Raw genomic sequence first — 24,121 nt, forward strand, 5'->3', positions numbered from 1 at the left:
TATAAATGTCGTCAACATAATGGACAACAGTCGGGAGAATTTCGACCATTTTGACTCAAGAAAGTCGTGAAGAATCTTATTGGCGGAGACGTCTTCAAATGTCTTCTTCAAAATTAAAAAATGAAACACCATCTTTTAAAATATCTTAAATTTGGGAACATTAGTAATAATATCACTCTACTAGGTACATATTTAAATATTGTTTGGAAATTATTAAAAAAAAAAATAGCCCGGAATTGCTCCCCCCCCCCCTCTTTCACTCCAGGACGTTGTGACTCACTTGAAAAGAGAGCTATGGGGCGCGAACAAGAGTTTGAGAAACGCTGACTCATAAACTTATAAAAGTGTTTACCCACATAATAGACCTAATAATAGTCACAACAGGCAATACCAACAAATTAAACAATTATTTAATTTTAAAAAATGTATTTCCTGTTTTAAAACACGGGAAGTATAATAAATAGAAATCATATCAGCAAAAAAATTACATGAAATGTTATTAGCTCCCCCCCCCCACCACCAAAATAAATTAATTTAAAAAAAAACGAAAGAGAAAGGAAGCTATTTAAACTAAACAATGACTGTGTTTGTTGTGTTAGTGAGTCAGCTAGTTCAAGTTCTTCTACACAACAGTGAATAGTTTTACTTTAGACTTTAGAGCATTCACAATGTGTGAAACTTGATATAAGATAAATGTTGATTCGGAGAGGCGGGGGGAGGTAGATGAACCAAAACTAATTCAATCTTCTGCTTTAGTAGAGTGAGAGATGTTAGAGAGTAGCATGAGAGAAGTTAGAGAGCAGCATGAGAGAAGTTAGAGAGTAGCGTGAGAGAAGTTAGAGAGTAGCGTGAGAGAAGTTAGAGAGTAGAATGAGAGAAGTTAGAGAGTAGCGTGAGAGATGTTAGAGAGTAGCATGAGAGAAGTTAGAGAGCAGCGTGAGAGAAGTTAGAGAGTAGCGTGAGAGAAGTTAGAGAGTAGCGTGAGAGAAGTTAGAGAGCAGCGTGAGAGAAGTTAGAGAGTAGCGTGAGAGAAGTTAGAGAGCAGCGTGAGAGAAGTTAGAGAGCAGCGTGAGAGAAGTTAGAGAGTAGCGTGAGAGAAGTTAGAGAGTAGCGTGAGAGAAGTTAGAGAGCAGCGTGAGAGAAGTTAGAGAGTAGCGTGAGAGAAGTTAGAGAGTAGCGTGAGAGAAGTTAGAGAGCAGCGTGAGAGAAGTTAGAGAGTAGCGTGAGAGAAGTTAGAGAGCAGCGTGAGAGAAGTTAGAGAGCAGCGTGAGAGAAGTTAGAGAGCAGCGTGAGAGAAGTTAGAGCAGCATAAGTGAAAATAGAGAGCATGAGAGACATTACAGTAAGTAATACCTGAACGCCAGGCTCAAATCTTTTTTTTTTTTCAGAAACGACATTCTTGACAGGATGTATAAAGCTCTTAAATGTTCCTTGTGTCACAGAGTAGTAGGATGTATAAAGCTCTTAAATGTTCCTCGTGTCACAGAGTAGTAGGATGTATAAAGCTCTTAAATGTTCCTCGTGTCACAGAGTAGTAGGATGTATAAAGCTCATAAATGTTCCTCGTGTCACAGAGTAGTAGGATGTATAAAGCTCTTAAATGTTCCTCGTGTCACAGAGTAGTAAAATGTATAAAGCTCATGAATGTTCCTTGTGTCATAGAGTAGTAGGATGTATAAAGCTCATAAATGTTCCTTGTGTCACAGAGTAGTAGGATGTATAAAGCTCTTAAATGTTCCTCGTGTCACAGAGTAGTAGGATGTATAAAGCTCTTAAATGTTCCTCGTGTCACAGAGTAGTAAAATGTATAAAGCTCATGAATGTTCCTTGTGTCATAGAGTAGTAGGACGTATAAAGCTCATGAATGTTTCTCGTGTCACAGAGTAGTAGGACGTATAAAGCTCATAAATGTTCCTTATGTCACAGAGTAGTAAAATGTATAAAGCTCATGAATGTTCCTCGTGTCACTGAATAGCAATAGAAATGTAACAAAAAAATTTTGACAAAAATCTTAAAACATTTGTATAAATGTGTTACAAATATGGTAAATAGTTATCTTTCCTACTTAAGAGCCTCCCGTGTTTGTTACTATTAATAGTGAATAGTTGTAAAAGTGGTGTATTTGTATGAAAAAAATGCTTGCATAGTTGATTTTAAAAATTAAATTTTTCGGTTTCGTTGCATCAGAACTTTGAATGTTCTAAAATATAATGATGTCATATTTTCACTATCTTTTCTAGTTTACGAGATCTAAACGGTACGACGGACAGACGGACAGACATTCCACACAAAACTAATAGCGTCTTTTTTCCTTTCGGGGGCCTCTAAAAGTATAACGGAAGAAAATGAATGCGATACAAGTGCATTTATAGAACAAAGGAAGAAAATGGAAAATTTTGAAATAGATAAAATAAGCAATACCAAAAACGCAAAAATAAACAAGTAACAATTTTTATGTGTTAATAGTCGATTCCTCCTTTTTGAAGCTGGTGACCTTTCGTTAAAGCGATTACTTTGTTAAAGCGATTACTTTGCTTTTCACAACTAATGAATGATAGATTTGAAAAAGTGAACATTTATTAACCATCCCCTACCACCCCCCCCCCCCTGAAAAATATCCTGGTTGCGCCCTTGTATACATTTACTTAGAGTATATAACATTCTAGTTAGGTGATATAGATATCATCATCATCATCAAACTCCATTAGAGTGAGGGCTTGAAAGGCTCAAATCCTCGCTTGCAAAAGCCCTGGACAGAAACCCTGCTGTCTTACAAAGTGTATACATGTCACCATACAGGTCGAGAATTTTTGGTTTTCTAGACCTGTCGAGACGGAGATCAGCAAGTCTGGGGTAGTCAAACAGAATATGAGGCACGGTTTCGTCTTCTTCCCCGCAGTGGAGGCACCGTGAATCAAAATTTGGCTATAGCCATGAGAAATATGAGCCAACAGGACAGTGTCCAGAGCATGATGAAAACTCACAGCATGTTCGGTGGGTGGTGTTTGCCCTCCCTGGTTGGCCAAGGAGTCTTCACAGACTGCCATGGCCTCCGCATTAAAACTGCAAACATTACCACATGGTCCAAAGATTTTGACTGAGTCAGAGCCAAGAAACTTGATGTAGGCTCTATAGCCTGCTCTTTCAGAATCTATCGATGCAGACAGATCAGTGTATGCAAAAAGTGGTACTGGGCTTGAAGGTATTAATGGTCTCCAATGCTAGAATTTGAAGGTCGTTAGATGAACGACTTAGCTTAGTGGCATTATGGTCTACTAGTTTCTAGCGTATGTCTGGGATAGTTATTGATTTAAACTTATAAACTTGAAAAAAAAACTGTACTCTAGGATACATTCTACAAAAGCCGGTGGGGAAAAAATTCCTGACCGTCTATTTGATTAAAAAAGTTTTAGTGAAGCTGAAATTTCCACTGACGTGTTCAAGATATAGATCTTCATACCAAATTTACATTTAAAATTATTATATTTGAAAATATATACTGGTCAAACAAGAGTCTTTCCTGTGTGGACAATTAACTGGTATTTTTTTTCTCAAAGATATACTTAAAATTTCAAATTTCTAGGAAAATCACTAAAGCTGTTTTCGAGATCCATTAGGAATGTGCAATCTGATAAGAGGTATTGTAAAAGAAAGTAATTGCTGCCAACTAAGTACGTCAAGAGTAACAGGTGATCTTTGTATTAACTCTGTGTCATTACAATTAGATTTTGCACCACACTGCGAAAATCTACAACTTCCATATTGATATTACTTTGAACTAAGAACAAATTGCAATTAAATCGACATTGAGAACATGTATAGCTTGTTTATTTCATGGAAACACTCTAACAGAAATCACACTTTGTATTATATTTAATTTTTTTGTTTACCTCAAATTGAGGTATCGAACTCGTGGTGTTGACACCGTCAGCTACTTGGTTGAACAATTCTACCAATTAGGCCAGTGGGCATTGTATAAGATATCTATTCTTTATTGGTACGTTTATAGCACGTAGAACTCTTGAGATCTCGTCTAGATCTAGAATCTAGATCTACTTCTAGAATATAGACGTCATTTTTACTTGATTTAGTAAAAATATCAGCAAAGCTTAGATAATCTTGCAATAAAGATGAAGCGAAGTTGAAATATAATAAACAAATTTAAAAAAAAAAAAAAGAATAATTTCAATGCACGTTGAAAGATTGTTTATTTCATGGGAACACCATCAGAGAAATCACAGTTTGCATGAGGTCGAATTATTTTTAGGACATTTAAATATTGATTTCATGTCAACCTGGACAACCAGATCAAGATCAAGCCAATAATTATTGAGATGCTTAGACATGTAATAAAAGTGGACATATATGAAATCATTGACTGTACTCGTTGGTGAAAATGTCGACACATCTTTATGTTTTGGTGTTAGTACAGAACATAATTATTACACAGTTAGGAAAACTGTTTTTCATTTAAATAACTTCAGTTACTTTGGAAAAACGATTGATTTTAAGAAAGCTTCTATCAACTCACTCCGTCATTCTGTCTGTTTGGTACAAATTCTCGGATCAAGTTGAAACCTTACGCATGTATACATTATTCCTACCAAAACATATGTTTGTTCAACAAAATTATTGAATTAATTAATTGGTGGTATTTAATTTAATTTAGTTTTGATGTAGAAAAAGGGAAATACATTTACATTATTGAGATATATGACAGTAAATATACAGTTCTTTTCCTTATAGAAGCTTTTTTTTCTTAAAGTTTTTTAAAATAGTGCTTGTTTTGTTCAAGCCACGGCCTACGTTTCTAATAGATTTTGATCCAATCCTGAGCACAGTGTCAGTCGCAAAGAAAGTTAATCGCCGTACATGTATATGGATGATCAACTTCACCAATAATTACTCTATTAGAACTCTGGTGGTGAACTAAAGGTTGGGATCTTACACATGTTGAGAAATCTGACACTATTCTTTGATTCCATTAGCCGACACATTTTTTTTTTTTCATTTTGCCAAGCAATGAAAGAGTGTTTCAAGAAGCAATCAATACTCCGACAAAAGGTAGGAAAACAGTAATCAAACGTCTAGACATGGACAGAAATGATTGCAGATATTTTAGTGAATTTATACACCACGTAGCAAGCACTTTTAGAAATACTCGAAGTCAGCTCCAAAATAACATTTTTATATAGGCCTACACATTGATCACATGACAGGAGGTGGAGAATTCAAGTCGTTCACCTTTCTGTAAAATATAGACGCATTTAAAAAACGATCACCTTTAAAATAAAAAAAATCATTAAAACAGCGACCATCCAAATACCTAATTTTCCTTCACCGCCCCCCACCCCCCTTTTTTTTTAAACTGGTCCAGACAAGTGATAGGATCATAGCGTAATACTACAAGCATGAAATAATGCTAATCAAAAACAATAGGTAAAAATATTTGTAATCGCACAGATTTATTATTGTTAGTCTTTATCTATTACAAATTTAATTACATGACTATATCTGATCAAAATTAATTGATTCAACTACATTTGATATAAGCTTTTTTTTTTAATTATTAAAAAAAAATGCTTTTTCGGGTTTTTAATCTGATGTCTTCAGCACAGAATTTGTCAAGCAATTCTTTCAAAGTAGTTCTTGAACTATTTTCTAACGTCTAATCACACTTGAGATTTGTAGCTATCCTATGAGCTACATGTATCTCTGTGTGTTTCTAACTAGAACAGAACTTTTTAGTTCACTATACATTATCATAGTGTAGGCCATTTTGTGATTACCTTAAGTGTACAGAATCATTCAGCATGAGTCCTAGTTAATATTAGATTTTTAAGTGCAAGTTAATTGACAATGTATTGTCTGCTTTCGTTAATTCCATTTGGCTGTCAATTAATAGAAAAGTTATTTTAGTTACATATATTTATATTTATAGCTTTTATACCGCTACACGCCTTAATGTAATTAATAATTTTATCTGATCTTATTAACATTAAAGCCATATAATTGGTTTCTAATTCATGCATAATTAGTTTGTATTTTCGTAAACTTTATTCTCAAAGTATATTTAGCTTTTAGAGCTAAGTTCAATAATTATATCAAGATCTGCATTGTCTAATCTTCATTTCACGTGTCATGATTAAATAAAAAATCATCTGATTTTCAAAAGAATCTGCTTGATATAACCATTCTATGTTTTTAAATGCATGGGTTACTTCTATCATTTTTAAATCACTATATTAAATATATATCAACGAAAAAAACAGCTTGACATTTAAGATATTCATCTACTGTTCATAGCAAGTTGATTTTGTGTGTATTTGGTATACAGAATTAAGGAAGTGTTGTTATTCAGTTAGAAACATACTAGTCGACCGGCAACGTAGCATACGTCGCTTTGTTGCAGGACCGGCCTTAGGCCACTGCAACCTATGCGACAGTAGTGGGCCCCGCACTTTCATAGGACCCGCGCTAATTCTAGGTGCATAAATTATTAAATTAAACCAATTTAACGAAAAAGTCCTAGAAATATACGGAAATTATTAAAATCTTTTGAGAACCCATACAAATCTCCTGAAATATATAGATAAAAATTGTCATTTTGGGGTGTCATTTAATAGGGAAAACGCCAATCCTACGCGCGATAAAAAAAAACGGCCATTACGCAATACCCGTAATTGCGGAATCTAGTGAAAGAAACTTCTCGGGCCTCAAACTAATGAAGAATTACTTGAGGTCAACAATTCTCGTAGATAGATTGAAACATTTGGTAATTCTTGCTATTGAGCGTGATCTATGTAGGAAACAGAATTCTTATGACTTCGCTAAGCAAGAGTAGGAATTCTGTGCGTAGTAAAGAATGAATAAAATGCAAAGACGAATATATTTTCTAATACAAACTCTAAATTTTCACTTATTATCCGTATCCTTACCCAATTCGGGCCCCGCGAAATCCGTTTCGCATTGGGCCCCACAATGGTTAAGTCCGGCCCTGCTATTTAGTGACGGGTGAATACAGGGTAGATTACGTGTTCTCTTTCCATGGCTTCTTGGTCACAATGGTTAAATCCGGCCCTGCTATTTAGTGACGGGTGAATATTACTTGTTCCCCCCCCCTCTCTTTATTTTCGCCTCTAAAATTACGTAGGGTAACTCTAGTCCGTCCGACTTGCAGAAATAAGAGTGATTTTTCCATTACTTGATGTCCAAACTCTTGAGACATGAAGAAAATTATATATATATAGATATGATATTTATTTTTCAATTATGAGCACAGTAGAATCATTTTTTTTTGGAATCCCTTCCATTTGTAACATATCTAGTATTTACTACTGTACATCTACTGTGAAATACGTAATAGAAGTCAACCCAAAACACGGAGCAATTTGAAATATATTTAAAGTCTAAGGACAACTAACCATTATTAATAACTTAGATTTCATACAAATTCAACTGCTTCTAATGTGATTTTTAGTTAACAAAAAAATATTCATGTTTCTCTATGGCTTATTTTAGTTTTAAAGTGCTTTCAAAATCTCTTTCAGTATCCTTTTTTTTTACTTTCTAATGAAGATTACCTTATATCGTCCCAACATGTCTTAAAATCGTTTTATCTTCTTTTCTATGTTATTCTATTTTATTGCTTAAGCAATGTCAACTCATTCTGAAATAGTGTCAACAGAGAGCAGATAAATGTTTAAAAATCTATCGTGAAAATCCACAATGCCAATGGACAAAACCTTTCGTTATGCTGGACACATGACACGATCGTATGGAAACAGATGAGCCCCAATAGATCGCAAGATCTGAAAGTGAATCTTGCCTTTCATATCAACAGTAACAACACTTTCTTAGTTGAAATACAGTTGATAAACAAAGGGGTAACGAGACTTACAATGAAAGTATACAACACCGTTAGACCTGATTGAATACTATTGCTACTTCTTGCATTTTTTTCCTAAAGAGACCTAAATATCAATATTTTAATTTAGCGTTTAGTGGTCTTGAACTTTCATAACACTATATTCTTCTTAAAAGTAATTATATTAATTGGAATTTAAGACCATGATAGTCAGGTAGACAAATGAGGACAAGAACTAACCAATTATTTTGTATCATTTTATTATTTTATTCTAGAATTACAAGTCAAATGTTCGTTGATGTCTGCATGTGTAGATCTCAGCGCATCAGTAGGGGATCCAATGCTAAATGAACATGAACCTATTTGGGTGATTCGTTTCTATAAATAGACTTAACTACAGGCATCAGGAAAAGGAAAAAGGACGAACATGTTATAAATAAATAGGTCATTAAGCAATCCCATAACGCCTTTAGCACACGACCTAGTCAATGAACAGAGAGGTGTGTAGTGTATGTGTTAGTGATCTACTTAGACCTCAAGTGTGTTGGGGGGGGGCAGGGGGAATGAAGGGGGTGTGGGGGGAGTGTGTAAACTGATATTATTTTCTTGGTTGTTTTAAAAGGCTGCACGTCAGAAGGCATTATCTCCGAAAGCCTTTAAGGCTCTGCTAGATCTATTAGGTCACATTGGCAGAGCCATTCAGAATTAGTAGAAAACTGTCACTTATGGGCAGTCTCATGACTGGACGGCATGTAATGATGTCATACTAGTTATTACAGGTCTGAATGTTGACATATCAGAAGGTGACTTACATCACAAGTTGACTTAGATCACAAGTTGACTTACATTACAAGTTGACTTACATCACAAGCTGACTTACATCACAAGTTGACTTACATCACAAGAAGTTTAAGCCAGCGCTGCAGACTTTCTGCAGCATTGATAAGCTAGAAATAACCAAACATTGTAGACTAACTGCTTGAGATTATAAAACTATTTTTGGCTGATTGCTTCCTCTTTCGTTGAAAAGATAAGAAAAGATTAGATTTTTTTGTGTGCTGAAATCACAATTCCTAGATACATCGGCAGGACGCCAGACCATATCATGTTAATCTTCTGTATACTCTGCCACATGTATTTTATTTAGTAAAGATTTTCCTTATTTTATTTAGTAAGGATTTTCCTTATGTAGACTTCCATATTTGTAAATGTTGACCTTCTATAATCTATATTAATACATGTTGACATTCCATATTATTAAATGTTGACCTTTTATATTCTTAAATGTTGACTTTCCTTATTTTTAAATGTTGGCCTTCAATAAATTGACTTTCTAGTCTCTGATATAGAGGTCTAATAATTCAGAATTTTACAGACATGAAGACATTTCACAAAATAATTTTGTTTGTTTTTCTTATGGTACTATGTCTGAAAACTTGTAAATTTTAGTAGTCTAGTCACAACAGCTAGACAAATGCTTATTAAAAGTCAGACTCACTCCACCATAAAAGAAAAAAAAATTTACAACCTAATGGAGTTATTAACAAGGTAAAAAAAAGTCACATTACTTCAACGTAACAGCACCACTGGTCACGCTGGCAGCTGATGGTCTCTGAAGGAGGAAGCTGGAGAGCTCTTACGAAGGTCTCGGGACACAGTTCAGATCAAAGGAAAGAACGCAAATACAAAAGGTTCATCAGTTAAAGAGACAACGGCTTTTTCTGCCTAACATGTGGCAATATATGCAGATCGAAATAAGTTCTTGTGGTCAGGTGAAATACTGCTCTCATCCGTACCTTCGAAATTGAAGACACTACCTCCATATTATTTCTACAAATTCACACAATTTCTTAAGAATCTTAAAACTCCAACAAAAAAAAAATAATTAAGTAACACACATTGTTTATTAAACGACAAAAATAAATATATCAGAATTTCATTGTAACAAAGAGAATTGTCTACCTTCATTTTTGCTAAATTCTAAATTATTGTGGTAACGTCATAGAATTTTATTTAATATTTAGGTTGGAGGCTGACGTTACCCGGATTCACTTGAATTAGTACAGTTCCATGCTTTACTTAGAAAGTATTCTTCGGTTTGAGAGTCTTTACAAATGGAACTAAGAACATTTTGCTAAGTCTAGAGAAATGTTTAGTAGTACAGATTATGTACTTTGAGGTTCAGGGAACTGTTTATTGGCTTACTATTAGATATCTCGTTGACAGTTTAGCTTTAAGTAAATGGTTTACGTGTGTTAACGGAACTTCGAGTTAGATGTAGAAACAATTTTAATTTTAGAATACAATATATATATATATATATATATATATATATATATATATATATATATATATATATATATATATATATATATTCTAGTAACGTATTGAGTGTTACCTGTTACTGAGTGCCCTAAACTTAAGACATATTGAGTTTTCCCGAGTTAACGCTATGGTGGCCATATTGTCTAATTTATTCGTGGCTAGGTAGTGAACTGATTGGTATGACGAAACGTTGCTCCAAACAGTTCACTTAGATCAATAGCTAGCTTTTTTGGTTCTGGTCTTCAACTTTTTGTCTTTCTTCGTGTTTGTCTTTTGTAAAGGAATATTTTTAAAAAAAATCAAAGACACACTGAGAGATGAACATTTTACTTTCAAGGTTTTACAAAATATATTTTATAGCCACATCCTGGTGTCCACTTGAGCAAAAATGAGGTATCAGATAAATCTATTTCTAAATATGTGTCTTAAGGCGTCTTTTATCGAACCCGGAATGGCCTGATACGTAGTACCGTCTGGTTCGTTTCTGGTCATTTTCCCTTCACAGTGTTATTTATTTTTTTATTTATTTATTTTTCGCCACGAAAATAAAAGTAGAGTGTGAACCCGTTCAGCCAAGTGTTTTGTTTTCTCACATGTAATATAAATACTATAAAAACGGGTTTACCTGATTTGTTAAAAAGTTTAGTTATTTTATATAGATTAAATAGGGTACTATTGTCTATTACTAGGGTCCTCATGTTGTGGGAGGGAAATCAGAAACACACTACGTACATACATACACATACATACATTCATACATACTCCTTATTTTGAGCGTTATACCATAAGATACTAGACGGATATAACCCGCAGCCTGCAGGCCTTAGTTTCGGTATTACTGATCTAATGCATTGAATTTAGATCTATTTCAAACATGGTGAATGTTCCTTGACATTTTTTTTTATTTTGTCACAAAAATAAAGGTAGAGTGTGAAAACGGGTTTACCCGTTCAGCCGACATGTCAACATCAATTATAAAATACTGTGAAAACTGGTTTACCCGATTTGTGAAAATAGATTAGTTCTTTAATTAATTACTCTGTCTATTTTTAGGGCCATCCAGTTGTGGGAGGGACATAAGACACACTACTGTCTACGCCATGATCAAGGAAAATATTAAGAAACTCAAACAAACACAAAATGAACAGTGAGATTCATAACAAACGAATATTCACATTTGACTAGAGTAACACCTTTAGTAACATCACTAAATTTAGAAAGCCTTCAGGAGAGAAGACTTAAAAGTAAAGTAACAATTATTCATAAAACTCTGAACCATAATCACCAACTACAAAAACAAAATCTAATAAAATACTGAGAAAGACACAAAGATAAAGGTACACCCGTCGTTCCATATGCTAGGACAAATTTGCACCAATATTGCTTCTTCCCAAAGTGCTATTTGAGCATTTTATTGGTTTGCCAGAACCAGCCTAAAAACCAACGACTAGTCAGAGTTCAAGTCATAGATGAACCTGTAGGGCTAACATTGATCAAGAGACACGTGTAGGACGTAAGATACTTTAACCAGGCTGTTCTATGGCCTGCCCAATAACCAACCCGACGTTTACTTTCCTTGTTGAATGTCTAGTAGAGAAGGCTGGACTCTGGGTGAAATCTTTTAGTACATTCGAACCAAGCGCTTCATCATTCAGCACTACAATTTTTTTTTATTCACAAACTCAGAATTTTTAAAAATAAAACAATTAACAAGCATTTTTTTCCTTACAGTTAGCACACACATTGGTAACAATTTTAAAAGGTCAAAAAGTCAACATTGTAAATGAGAAACATTTATTTCAACACTTTTTCTTTATCCTATCGAGCTAAAATAAAATCGTGCTGCGTGACACACTTTATTAAAATTTCAGAAAGATCAATTAGCATGTGGACAGAAGCAATTAATTGGCGGCCATTTTTTTGGATTCATTCAGATTTTTATGGATTTATATATTTATTTTAGACTATTTATTGTTAAGCTGCTGGCCTATTTTTCCTCTTGTTTTGTTCAAAGACAAATAGAATATGAATTGACTATTTGATATGAATATAAAGTAGAAATAGTTTTTCATTCTCATTAAAATGAAATAGTACTTCTTAAAATATACACTTTTCGTATTTCACATTTCGTATATGCCACTAGTAATCTAAAAATAAGGCTTGGCTGCACATAATTTGCCACACCCAGAACGAAATGTTGTCTACTGGTGGTCACTTTAGGCTATCCCTTCGCCGTCTTCGTCTGTCCTCGCCAAGAGATTTCTTATTAGTCTGGAGGGTGAGAAATTAATTGCCACTCTGGTTGGACATAATCCTTTGAAGTTTTGTGCTAAAAATGGTGTAGATGTTAAAAAAAAAAGGTTCAAATATTTCATTAAAAAAATGGCTATTTTTTAGAGGACCAGAAATTATCCATCTGACTTATTTTAGCCCACTACCAAGTCAAATGGTGAAATAGGATTTAAGTCTTTGCGCTATAAGAGTGAAAGACAAACAAATAGAAAGACAGAAATACATACATTTTAAGGGGGGGGGGGAGGCAGATAAACATTTTCCGCCAAACTTTTCCTTTTGTTTTGAATCTTAATAAAGTTTTTGCTTTGTCTATATCGCTCTCTACTCAATAAAACGAAATAGAATTTAGAATAGTTAAAAATGAAAATAGACGAGAATAGTATCTCACAACGAATTATGCGAAGTATTCACGTTTAGTTACTTTTGTTTCCTCACCATTATATCATGTTTGTCATCATATCATGTTTGTCATTATATCATGTTTGTCATTATATCATGTTTGTCATTATATCATGTTTGTCATTATATCATGTTTGTCATTACATCATATTTGTCATTATACCATGTTTGTCATTGAATCATATGTGCTATTGTAAGTCATGTATGTCTATATGCCGACTATCACAAATCGATATTGTGAGGTTAAAAGAAGTTCAAAGAGCAAGCACGTGTTCATTTTAATTAACCAATCAGAGATAAAGGTAGGAATAAAGTCGCAAACAGCAGAAGGTGATAACTATCAGAAATATTTGGAATAGATGTTTCTGGGATTCTAGAAAAGACGAATTAAAATGCTATAAATTGGGGAAAAGTGAGTGACATTACTAAAGTCTAGTACATTTATTTTATTTTCTATCAACTTGATTTTTGTCTATTTTATAAATAAAGGTATATTTAGGTTCACGTGGAAGTCATTCAAGTTATTGGAAGTTTTATTAGTTAAGATATATTACGCCTACAATGGTTTAGTTGCCTACCAACAGTTTGGTGCTACGAATATACGACCGGTAACGAAAATCAGTACAAAATTATATCCGTACGAAGTTGTATCATTATAAAGTTGTAACAGTATAAAGTTGTATTAGTATAAAGTTGTATTAGTATAAAGTAATATCAGTATAAGATTGTATCATTATAAAGTTGTATTAGTATAAAGTTGTAACAGTATAAAGTTGTATTAATATAACTACAGTAGAAAACAATAATTTGTGGCTTTATGAAATCAGTGAATATGAAAGAATTTTATGTCAAGTGAAAGCTGAATGGAAAATTAATGAACTGTTTGAATTGATGTGCTTGAAGAAGTTTGTTAAAGACTAAAAACAGAAGATGCTTATCTTTATTCTGATTAATGTAATCATTTTATATTTTCCAGGCCAGAGATTCTATTTGTACCATTATGTAAAATTGTATTGTAACCGCAATCTTCAACCTAAAATTGCTACAAAGAAGGCACTAAAACAGTCACGTGGTCAAACAGACCAAAGTGATGCCTTCACTTCAAAGCCAAGCTGAATACTTTGTTCTTCTACACTTAACGTATTGAAAAGAGAATGTATAGAGTTATCTCTCGCTACAGGCGTTGGATTTAAGAAACCAGATCAACAGCTTGTTAGATGTCAGGCAACAGAATTTATAAATGTATAATGTTTACAAAATAAATTAAAACCTAATTTACATTAAGATTTCTTAATAACCAACCAGGTGCACATTGTCAAATACAAGTACACATTGTCTAGTACAGGTGCACATTGTCAAATACAAGTACACATTGTCTAGTACAGGTGCACATTGTCAAATACAAGTACACATTGTCTAGTACAGGTGCACATTGTCAAATACAAGTACACATTGTCTAGTACAGGTGCACATTGTCAAATACAAGTACACATTGTCTAGTATAGGTGCACATTGTCAAATACAAGTACACATTGTCTAGTACAGGTGCACATTGTCAAATACAAGTACACATTGTCTAGTACAGGTGCACATCACTTATAATAAGTACACATTGCCTAATAAGGATACTTAGCGGGAGTATTCACAAACTTCTATCTCAAAAAGTGACTTAAGAATCAACCGACATGTTCAAGACAATGAGAAACTCATTCAGATTCTGTTCTCGACCTCAATCCACTAGTTTGTCTTTCAAAGCAAAATGTTATGAATGAATATGTTTAAATAATAAATAAGCTTAGCAGGGCTTTTTCTAAGTTTCCTATTCACTGACATGCTAAAACCTGATGCTATAGTCTTGATATTTTCTAAAGTCGAAGGTAAATCTAATTTCTGTTATTGCCTGGGAGTGTTTGTCTATGCCTGGGAGTGTTTGTCTATGCCTGGGAGTGTTTGTCTATGCCTGGGAGTGTTTGTCTAGGGGAAAAAAACGGAAATCCTATTTACGAAATAGAACATTTCAATTCTAGAAGTTGAAGTCTTGAAAGATGGACCTCACATTATGTACACACAATATAATTTAGTTTCAATAATAGATTCACAAAAAAGTAGACTCAACATGAAGTTTGAAACTTTTTGATTGATGGACACCGATTTAAGATTGTCTTTCACTTTTATATTTTTCAAATCGAAAAATCTCGGACCAGAAATATTGACTTTCATTTCTAGTTTACACCCTTAACATGCTTGAATCTTCTAGATGGCAATGTATAATTATACTTCCTGTTTACACTTCTCTTGAGACCTTGATGCGTACACTTCATTTCTCTATAAACTACAGACCTTTCACTATATTCAGTGCTTTTGATAAGGAAAGGCATTGCTAGACATTACTATTTTATCTAGAAACATACTGATTATAAAATCTTAATTCAATAAAATTGTAGAAATGATTTATTTCCCATTAATACAGTAAAACTGAGTATTGGAGGTGCATTGAAATCCTTACGTTATGTGTACGAAATAAAATTCGATTTCAGACCTTGGAATCAATTTTTTAAAATGCATATTTTAATTAACTGATGTACCTTTTGCTATCATTTTGTAGATCAAAACCTTTACCAAAATATAGGTATGGTTTAATACATTACAAGAAAAAAAAAGGTTGTACCTGAAATATAGTAATTATCGTGCTGCCTTCAATACTGACCATCAATTGACCTCTATATGTGCTAGGGATAACGATGTCAGTTATATTTCATGTCTTTATTTGATTTATTTCGTTGGCCGCTCATAAGGAAGACACAAATATCACCAACATTACATAAACAGTACATAAACATTACATAAACATTACATAAACATTACATAAACAGTACATAAACATCACATAAACATTATATAAACATTACATAAACATTATATAAACATTACATAAACATTACATAAACATTCAAGAATTCGAAAACCTTAACTCTAATCCCAAGAAGAAAAAAAAAGTCTCCAGGTATATAAAAATGTCAATAAGTAGTCGTACTAATGTCATTTACTATGTTTAATGTAAGTGTGTAAAAATCGAACATATCAGATAGTGAATAGTTGAAGTTCATTAATAATAATAATAATAATAATAATAATAATAATCTTTATTATCCGTAAGGAAATTTGTCTTACAATTTGTGCATTACACCAAACAAAAAACATTATAACTATAAGAAACCAAAGTGTACATTCACACCAGACTCACTCATAATTTACATGTGACAAAGTTTATACCAGATTGTTCTTATTTAATGATTTGATTGCCAGGGGAACAAAAGAGTGTTTGTGTCTGTTTGTCTTTGCTATCGGTGTCTTGTATCTCTTTTGTGATGGTAAAATCACAAAATCCTGACACAAAGGGTGATTCTTTATTTCGAGGATCTTGTTAGCTTTTTTATAGATGTTTGTCTCAAACAACTGCCCAAATGGGGTTTGTTTTTTGCCAATGATTTTGCCAGCAGCATTTAGGATTCTATTAAGTTTATTTTTATTTTTAATGCTCAGATTGCCATACCAGGCAGTGATATTGAAACTGAAAATATTGCAGATGTGAGCGTGATAAAACATAGCCAAGGCCTTTTTACTAACATTAAACGAGGACAGTTTTCTTAGTAGTCGTAATCTTTGCTGCCCTTTTTTTGCTGATATAATCACTATTTGCAGTAAAATTTAGTTTATTGTCTAGGATAGTACCAAGGTATTTAAAGGTTTGCACAATTTCAATAGTCTCTCCAGCTACAGAAACAATATCATTTTCCTTCGATTATCATTTCTTTGTTTTTTTTTACATTTAATAATAAAAAATTATCTTTACAGTATTCCTCAATGTGTTCTAATTCTTTGAAATATTCATTTACGTCTGAGCTCTCTGAGAGCAGGGCAAGAAGAGCCGCATCATCAGCGAATTTTGTGAAGGAGCAACAAGAACTATCGGATTGAAAATCATTGGTGTACAAAATGAACCACAATGGCGATGTCAGAGCCCCCTGGGGCGCCCCTGTGTTAACTATGCGTTCATTAGATATAACATTGTTTACCCTAACCCTCTGAGCTCTCTGGGTCAAAAATTCATTAGCCCATAGTATTATGTATGGACTAATCTGCAACGCTTTCATCTTTTCAATGGGTAAATGAAGTTGTATAGTGTTAAAAGCTGATGAGAAATCAACAAAGAACAATCTTACATACGTGTTCGGTAAGTCCAGATGTTTGTAGACACAGTTTAAAATATTTAGGATGGCATCGTCTACACCTTTACCCTTTTGGTAAGCAAATTGTAAAGGGTCTAACTTATTACAAAGATCATTCAGAAGAAACATTTTAACCAATTTTTCTAAACATTTAGACACAATGGAAGTAAGTGAAACAGGTCTATAGTCATTCATTTCCTTCGGTTTGGAAACCTTTGGCACAGGTACAATTATAGATGACTTCCACACAGGTGGTATCTCATGGTTTAGTAATGAAGTAGAAAAAATATCTTGGAAAGGTTCAGCTAGTTGTTCAGCACATTAAGAGATCTAAGTTGATGTATTATGATCATTGAAGATTCGTGGTTGTTTTTTTTATATGCCAATGTAATTTTAAGAATATACGTTTAGGGTAAGTACGTAATACATTCAATTTTTTTTTTATAACCTTTCTAGATTGATCAGTTGATCAACTCAGGCGCCAATTCCCCCTCACTGGCATTAAGGGAAAGTTGCATTCAGCAGATGTTCTCTGAAAGAGACAGTTAGAGAGCTCGCACAAATGTTGCGGGACATACATTTGAGACCCAGAGGAAATTCAGTATTGAAGTCAGGAGCAGAAGACGGAAAGAAAACTTGAATAGACCGCCGATGGACAACAGCTTTGTTAGCACGTGATGCGTAAGAATAGCAACTGGGTTTGTGTAGTCAAGTGAAACACTACATTCATCCTTAATCTTCGGAATCGAAGACATTGCTAGTATTACATTTATTAGAATAAACATATGAGAAAACCTATAAAAAGAACCAACGATAATTATTTAATAGTTAAAATAATAGTAATCATAAAAACAACAGAGATGAATGTATTTGTTGGTTTAGTTCAAGACTGTACTTTCAGATTACCAGTCCAGTTGCCTGCCCTTGGTTGTGTGTACGTTTGGTTGTAACTTGATAGGCAGCTGTTGCTTACAGGGAATAGAATCCATCACATCCATCATTTGTTAGTACTCTCGTTAGGCTAGCTCTGCTATTTAGAGAAATTGATACACAATATTACAACAGAGTTTTATTTATTTATGATATACATATACACTTTATACATAATGTCAAGTTTGAGTTTTCCAAGGTCAAAACATTTAAAACAAAAACAAAAGGCACATAAGGTTTGATGTATTAGATATTTGTAGAGACATTTTATTTATTTTATTATATATATACACTTTATACATAATGTTGACTTTGAGTTTTCCAAGGTCAACTAATATAAAACATAAAAAAATCTGGTTTGATGTATTAGATATTTGTAGAGATATTTTAGACTAAGATAAGAATGCAATTAGAAATATTTCAATATTTTTACAATTCCTATTTTCAGCTTGCGAATTCTTCATTGGAAAAGGTCTGGAACTGGAATAATCTGGAGGCGCTTCGGGAAACGGCTGTAACGATTTTCCTAGAAATTTGTCAGCTGATGTCTATCTTTGGGAACAGAATTAGTAGCTATTTGGCCATACTGGGAAAAACTCTTCTTGACGAATATAATTTTTCGAAATGTTACCTAGAGTTAATTTTGTTAAAGATAATGTTTATATTAACTGACATAGCGGGTTTTTAAGCTGACTTCATTTAGGAGATACAAATACATACAAGGTTACAAAGACAGTTTGTGTGGAAACACAAACTCAAAATCGGCCCCCGAAGTGGTCCACCCAGGCTGGTAAAATGGCAGGTTTCAATATTTTCAGAAAGAATATCAGAATGAAATTCTATCAAAGGGAAATGACAGAGAAGAATGGAGAAAGAAGGTTGACAGATCTTGATTGGTGCCTCAACGGTCCACCAGACCAAGGGACAGGTGAAAGTGAAGGTGAGGTTAAATGAGAACCTCGCCTAACCGATGTCATATAATGATTATCTAATTCATCAAATAGTTTTGTAAAGGGTCAATCTCTTGTTCAAACCTCAAGAAAAAACAACAAAATTTCGTTAACAAAAAGAGAAAAATCACTTCGTTTAGTGTCTACTAGCCCTTATCAACGAGATTCTGTTTACGCTACAAATATGTAAAACTATTTAATTATTGTCTTAAATTATGTCCCACTTACATGCATATTAAATAGATTTTTCTCTTAAAAAAACAATATTTTGTTTTGTGAATGTAGTAGTTAGTATGACAGAACTTACTTAACTTAGCAATACATTTGTAAAAAAAAAATTTTATACAAAAAATCAAAAACCGTTTGCATAAATGTGAAAAATATGGTAAATTGTCATCTCCCTTACAAAATAGCTTCCCGTGTTTGTTACTATTAATAGTGAATACTGGTAAAAATGGTGTATTTTTATGAAAAAACTGCTTGCATAGTTGATTAAAAAAAATGTTTGCTTTCAGAATAGAAAAAAAGTAGTCGTTGCATCAGAACTTTGAAAGGTCTAAAATATCATGATGTCGGATCTTTAATATCTTTTCTAGTTTACGAGATCTAAACGGGACGGACGGACAGACAGACTAAAAAAAACTAATAGCATCTATTTCCCTTTCGGGGGCCTCTAAAAAAGACTTTAGGATCATTTTGCGCACCATATTGTAAGTCTGGGTCTTTATGCCTTTCAAAAGAATTTTATAAGCTTTAAGTAGATTCATACATTTGGTTAAAACCATCATAAAGAGCAAAATAATTGCTCTAACAAAGGTTTGTCAGCTGTCTAAATAAAGAATGGTCTTCTTTTTTTTTTTTTTTAAAGAAACGTTTTTGATGTTAGTTGTGTGCCATTCGTCTTATTAGCTTCAGATTCATGCGTGGAACCTGGAACCTTGGTGAATTTGGATTTCGATATCCTAGTAATTTGACAGTTTTTTTTATATCTTTAGGGAAAAAACATTCTACATAAATGACCACACAGTAAAAACTCTAAATCAACCGTTATAATTTCTTAAGATAAGATCACCTTAACATAAGATTTGGTTTATTTCCAATACGGGTCCGTAGGAATTCCCATTTGTATTCAGTAATAAATTGAATGAATAAATCAAGAGACGTTGCGAAACATTATACACACTTTCTTCTGTAGAAACCATTCACGGAACTGCAAGAATTTAATTGTGACAAGATATATATGTATATAATAGTTATAAATATACAACCTCAATATATCTAGATCCAGAAATCTAGTTTAGACTACTGGGTTTTAATGTATCGAAGTCTGGATATCCATTACAGTTCTAGAATTTTCTATACTCTGAGTAAATGTGTTAATGGGCGAAACCGAAATGAGGAATGATTCTGAGTACAACGCTATTCTATTAACTCACTCTAGAACTTTCTTGTATGCTTCATGTATGTTTAGATTGACGCATTTGATTGGTCCACCATACTTACTCATCCAATGGACATCAAATTTGGCATTAACGCTCACGCTAAATAACAATGTATTTTTTGTATCAAGTTTATGTATTAAAATCTTAAGAAAGTAAATAACCGTTTCATGGAGAACGGTAGGTAATAATATGTAGTAAATTTGTTTTAACTACTGCCACATTTAGATTTCAAATTCATCGTAAAAGCCTGGAACCTGGACACGATTCTCGAAAAGGGCTCTAACGATTTTTCTAGAAATTAGGAAACTGATATAAATCTTTGGTAAATAATTAATAGTTAATTGGCCACAGTGAGAAAACCCTAATTTTAACTCTATCATTCACTAGTTATAAAGAGCACATCAATAGCTCAAAGAAAGATTTGGCAGTGGTATAAAGCAGGAGGGATAGTCTTTAACTCTTTCTCTCAGTAATTATTTACCACATTCTGGTGGAATAAACGTCGGTATCGTCAGTTAGGAGAGAAAGAGTTAAAAGAAATCTTTTTAAAATGTTACTTGTTAACAAGCAAAACATTTTAAAAAATACCTCATTTATACAACTAATGAGAGCGTTGCTTTTTTTCCCCTTAATAACTAATTTATGTCAGATTTTAAACAAATTAAACACTTTTTTACCTCCCCCATTCCCTCCCTCGAGGAAAAATGCCTGTTCAGCAAATATATAAATCTACTACTATTCCAATTGATAGGTATTCAGGTTTAGAGGGACGAAGTAGGAGCGCCAAATGTTCCTGAACATGAATCTATTAAATTCTTGAACAATTGTAATGCCTACAATACCCGATGACGTAGTAGAGTCAGTTCAAGATACATAGTTTCTGGTTCTCTGGCCAATTTCCTTTATCCTTTGAAAAATTATAACTGTCAAACTCGAGTTTTCCCAGCGTCACCAACGATCTTGTAATTCTTTGCCCAGCGGTACATATCAACTATCAAATTTCTAGGAAAATCGTTAGAGCCGTTTTCAAGAACCGTGTCCACCCAGGGTTTTGAGATTACAAACCTGAAGGTTTTAGGTTTTAGTTTCCACGAAGATACGAGTTGAATAGAGGCAATGTGATAACAACGCTTATATGAAAACGCACTTAAAAGAATAAAGTGATTTTTGGCTAGGTCTCACTACATACTTTGCCCAAAATTGTTGATAGTGAAAAATTAAAGCATTTGGTTTGTTAACTATGAGTTACAGTGAAATTTCACACTTAACGCTTTCATATTTCACTACCAAAATTGTTTATTTAAAAAAGCCAAAACATCGAAGCAATATTCAGTTAACATTTTTAAGTTAAATTATTTTTTCCCAATATTTTCAAATCCATACCCTAATGGCGCTAGAAAATAAAATCCTAACCTTTAGATACTTCAAGAATCTAATTGTAGTTATAATTCAGATTATTTCTCTGTAAATCTTAAATAGGTTTAAATGTTATTGTCGCCAAATAGTGGTCCACGAGTGACACATACTGGTTTTACCCTCATCAGTCCTTATTTTGTGAGATTTTGGACACGGTTAGGTATTTAATTTTTTGTTTTTGTTTTATTAAATCTATTTGTTTCATGCTTTTACTTAGAACAAAAAGTTTTACTCTGATAATTATCTACATAAATGATCACATGCTCTCCATTGCAGTTTCGAGTTGTTTCAATCATTGAATGTGATTATGTAACGGACAATTGAAAGTAAGCAACGTCAGAACATTTTAGAGCTAATTAAGTTAGTTCTGTTCACAGGAAGTAGTCTTGTTGGCGTCTGCTTGCCTCTCCACGTGCTTGGAACAAGTACAAATATTTTTAGTTTAATTTCTCATTTATCTAGATATACTAACAAGACATGTCAAAGGAGATCAATAAATGTATCGGATGATCATGAAACCAGTTCCACTAATTTATAAAGTGTAGCACATTTTTGGTTTCAATCAAATTTTGAAAGCCATTAATCTATTGCAACAGAAACAGATGACTTATACATCATCTGCCCCATAGATAGCAAGGTCTGAAAGGGAAACTTTTTTTTACTTTTATAATCTATTGTAAAATATGGTACTAAAAAAAGGAAATGTATATTCCATTTCAGTCCCCCACGACGATGGTGCATAGATCTAGATCTAGTTGTTTCGCGATGAAGAATGTTTCTAAACATTTCAGAGTTGAGCTGATCAAGATAAGTTGACTGTTGAAATGGATGCAAGGATTAGGGCTGCTGATATACATATTTCTATATTGAAACATGTTTTACAATGTATTATGAGAAGATTATGACTGTTTTGGTGTAAATGTATGACTCTTCTGTGGTAAATTTATAACTGTTCTGTGTAAATTTACAACTGTTCTGGTGTAAAGTTATGACTGTTCTGATGTAAACTTATGACTGTTGTGTTGTGTTAAGTCCACACATTTTCTCGAGGTCCTACCGTCCTACCACCCAACAGGAGGTATTTCACTTTCATCCTAAAACTAATGTATGTAACACAATGTCCTGATGATTCCTATAGGATATTGTAATGGGAACATGGAGTTTCAATTAGATGATGAACATAATTGAAATGCAGTCAATAATATAAGTGCGAAATTGAGAACGAAAGTAAGAGTGGGTGATGCATTAAAGTCCGTCCCCCAACATATTCCTACTTCTATCAATCTGACAAGTCCATCGCTGTCAGGCGACGTGAACACATGTGCTGGTTTTATATAAATATCTACATACACACACAAGGCCAATCTATTGACTTAGCAACTGGTTCAGCTCCGTGCGCATGCGTGGCCGCCGACCGGCTGTATTTTGTTTTGTTTTTTTCCTCAGCCGCCAGCAGCTCATTTTTTTGGCGCCTAGCGGAGAAGTCACGTGATAGGAGGGAATTAATCTGCATCGACTGAAGCCGTGTGCAAAACGTCAAAATTTAGGTAGAAAATAACTACAATAGAAACCAAACCGAGTCTAGCATTGTGCAGGCTGGGATAGAGGAGAGAACTTTTAGAGAATAACAAAAAGAAAAAAAAACCTGCTACTTAATTCTACTTAATTGAAAGATAACAAAACTAATTCTATTGTAATTCTAATATGTAGATGTGAGATGTAGCCTATTTAGTTTAATGTATTAGTTTAATGTATTTGGTTTTCATCCTAAATACTACCACTCAGCCAGGCCGGCTTTAGGCCGATTTAAACAATTGCTTTAAATGACAGGGGCCCCGCAAATTACATTTAGCATATCACTATCAGCCATAGCTCTTGAGACAGGATCTTAAAGATCTGTGACTTAAAGGGTTAACATATTTAGTGTATCGTAAGATTGACTTCACTTTAAATTTTAACCCACTGGCGCCTATTTCCTTTGAGTTGCTTCCTTTGCATGATGTATAATAAATGTCGATAGGCCTATAATGATGTATAATAAATGTCAATAGGCCTATAATGATGTATAATAAATGTTAATAGGCCTATAATGATGTATAATTAAAGTCGATAGGCCTATAATGATGTATAATAAATGTCGATAGGCCTATAATGATGTAATTAATAGTATTAATTGCTATTGTAGAAAAAAAAATGAAGCAAGTATCCATTCAATTAGGCCGGACCTGCGTTCAGTATTTTCTAAATAATATAGTTAGAGGGCAAACG

General features: G+C 33.4%; 1 protein-coding gene across 1 annotated transcript in view; it reads right to left on the reverse strand.

Annotated features, from left to right (window-relative positions):
- LOC129921927 (clumping factor A-like) overlaps positions 1-24,121 on the reverse strand; it is a 120,741-nt gene that overhangs the window by 37,293 nt on the left and 59,327 nt on the right. The window contains exon 3 of the mRNA XM_056005295.1: positions 2,985-3,063. Coding sequence (XP_055861270.1) covers positions 2,985-3,063 — 79 coding nt within the window. The remainder of the gene's footprint in view (positions 1-2,984; positions 3,064-24,121) is intronic.

The sequence above is a fragment of the Biomphalaria glabrata genome, chromosome 12, assembly GCF_947242115.1.
Source record: "Biomphalaria glabrata chromosome 12, xgBioGlab47.1, whole genome shotgun sequence".
NCBI lineage: Eukaryota > Metazoa > Mollusca > Gastropoda > Planorbidae > Biomphalaria > Biomphalaria glabrata.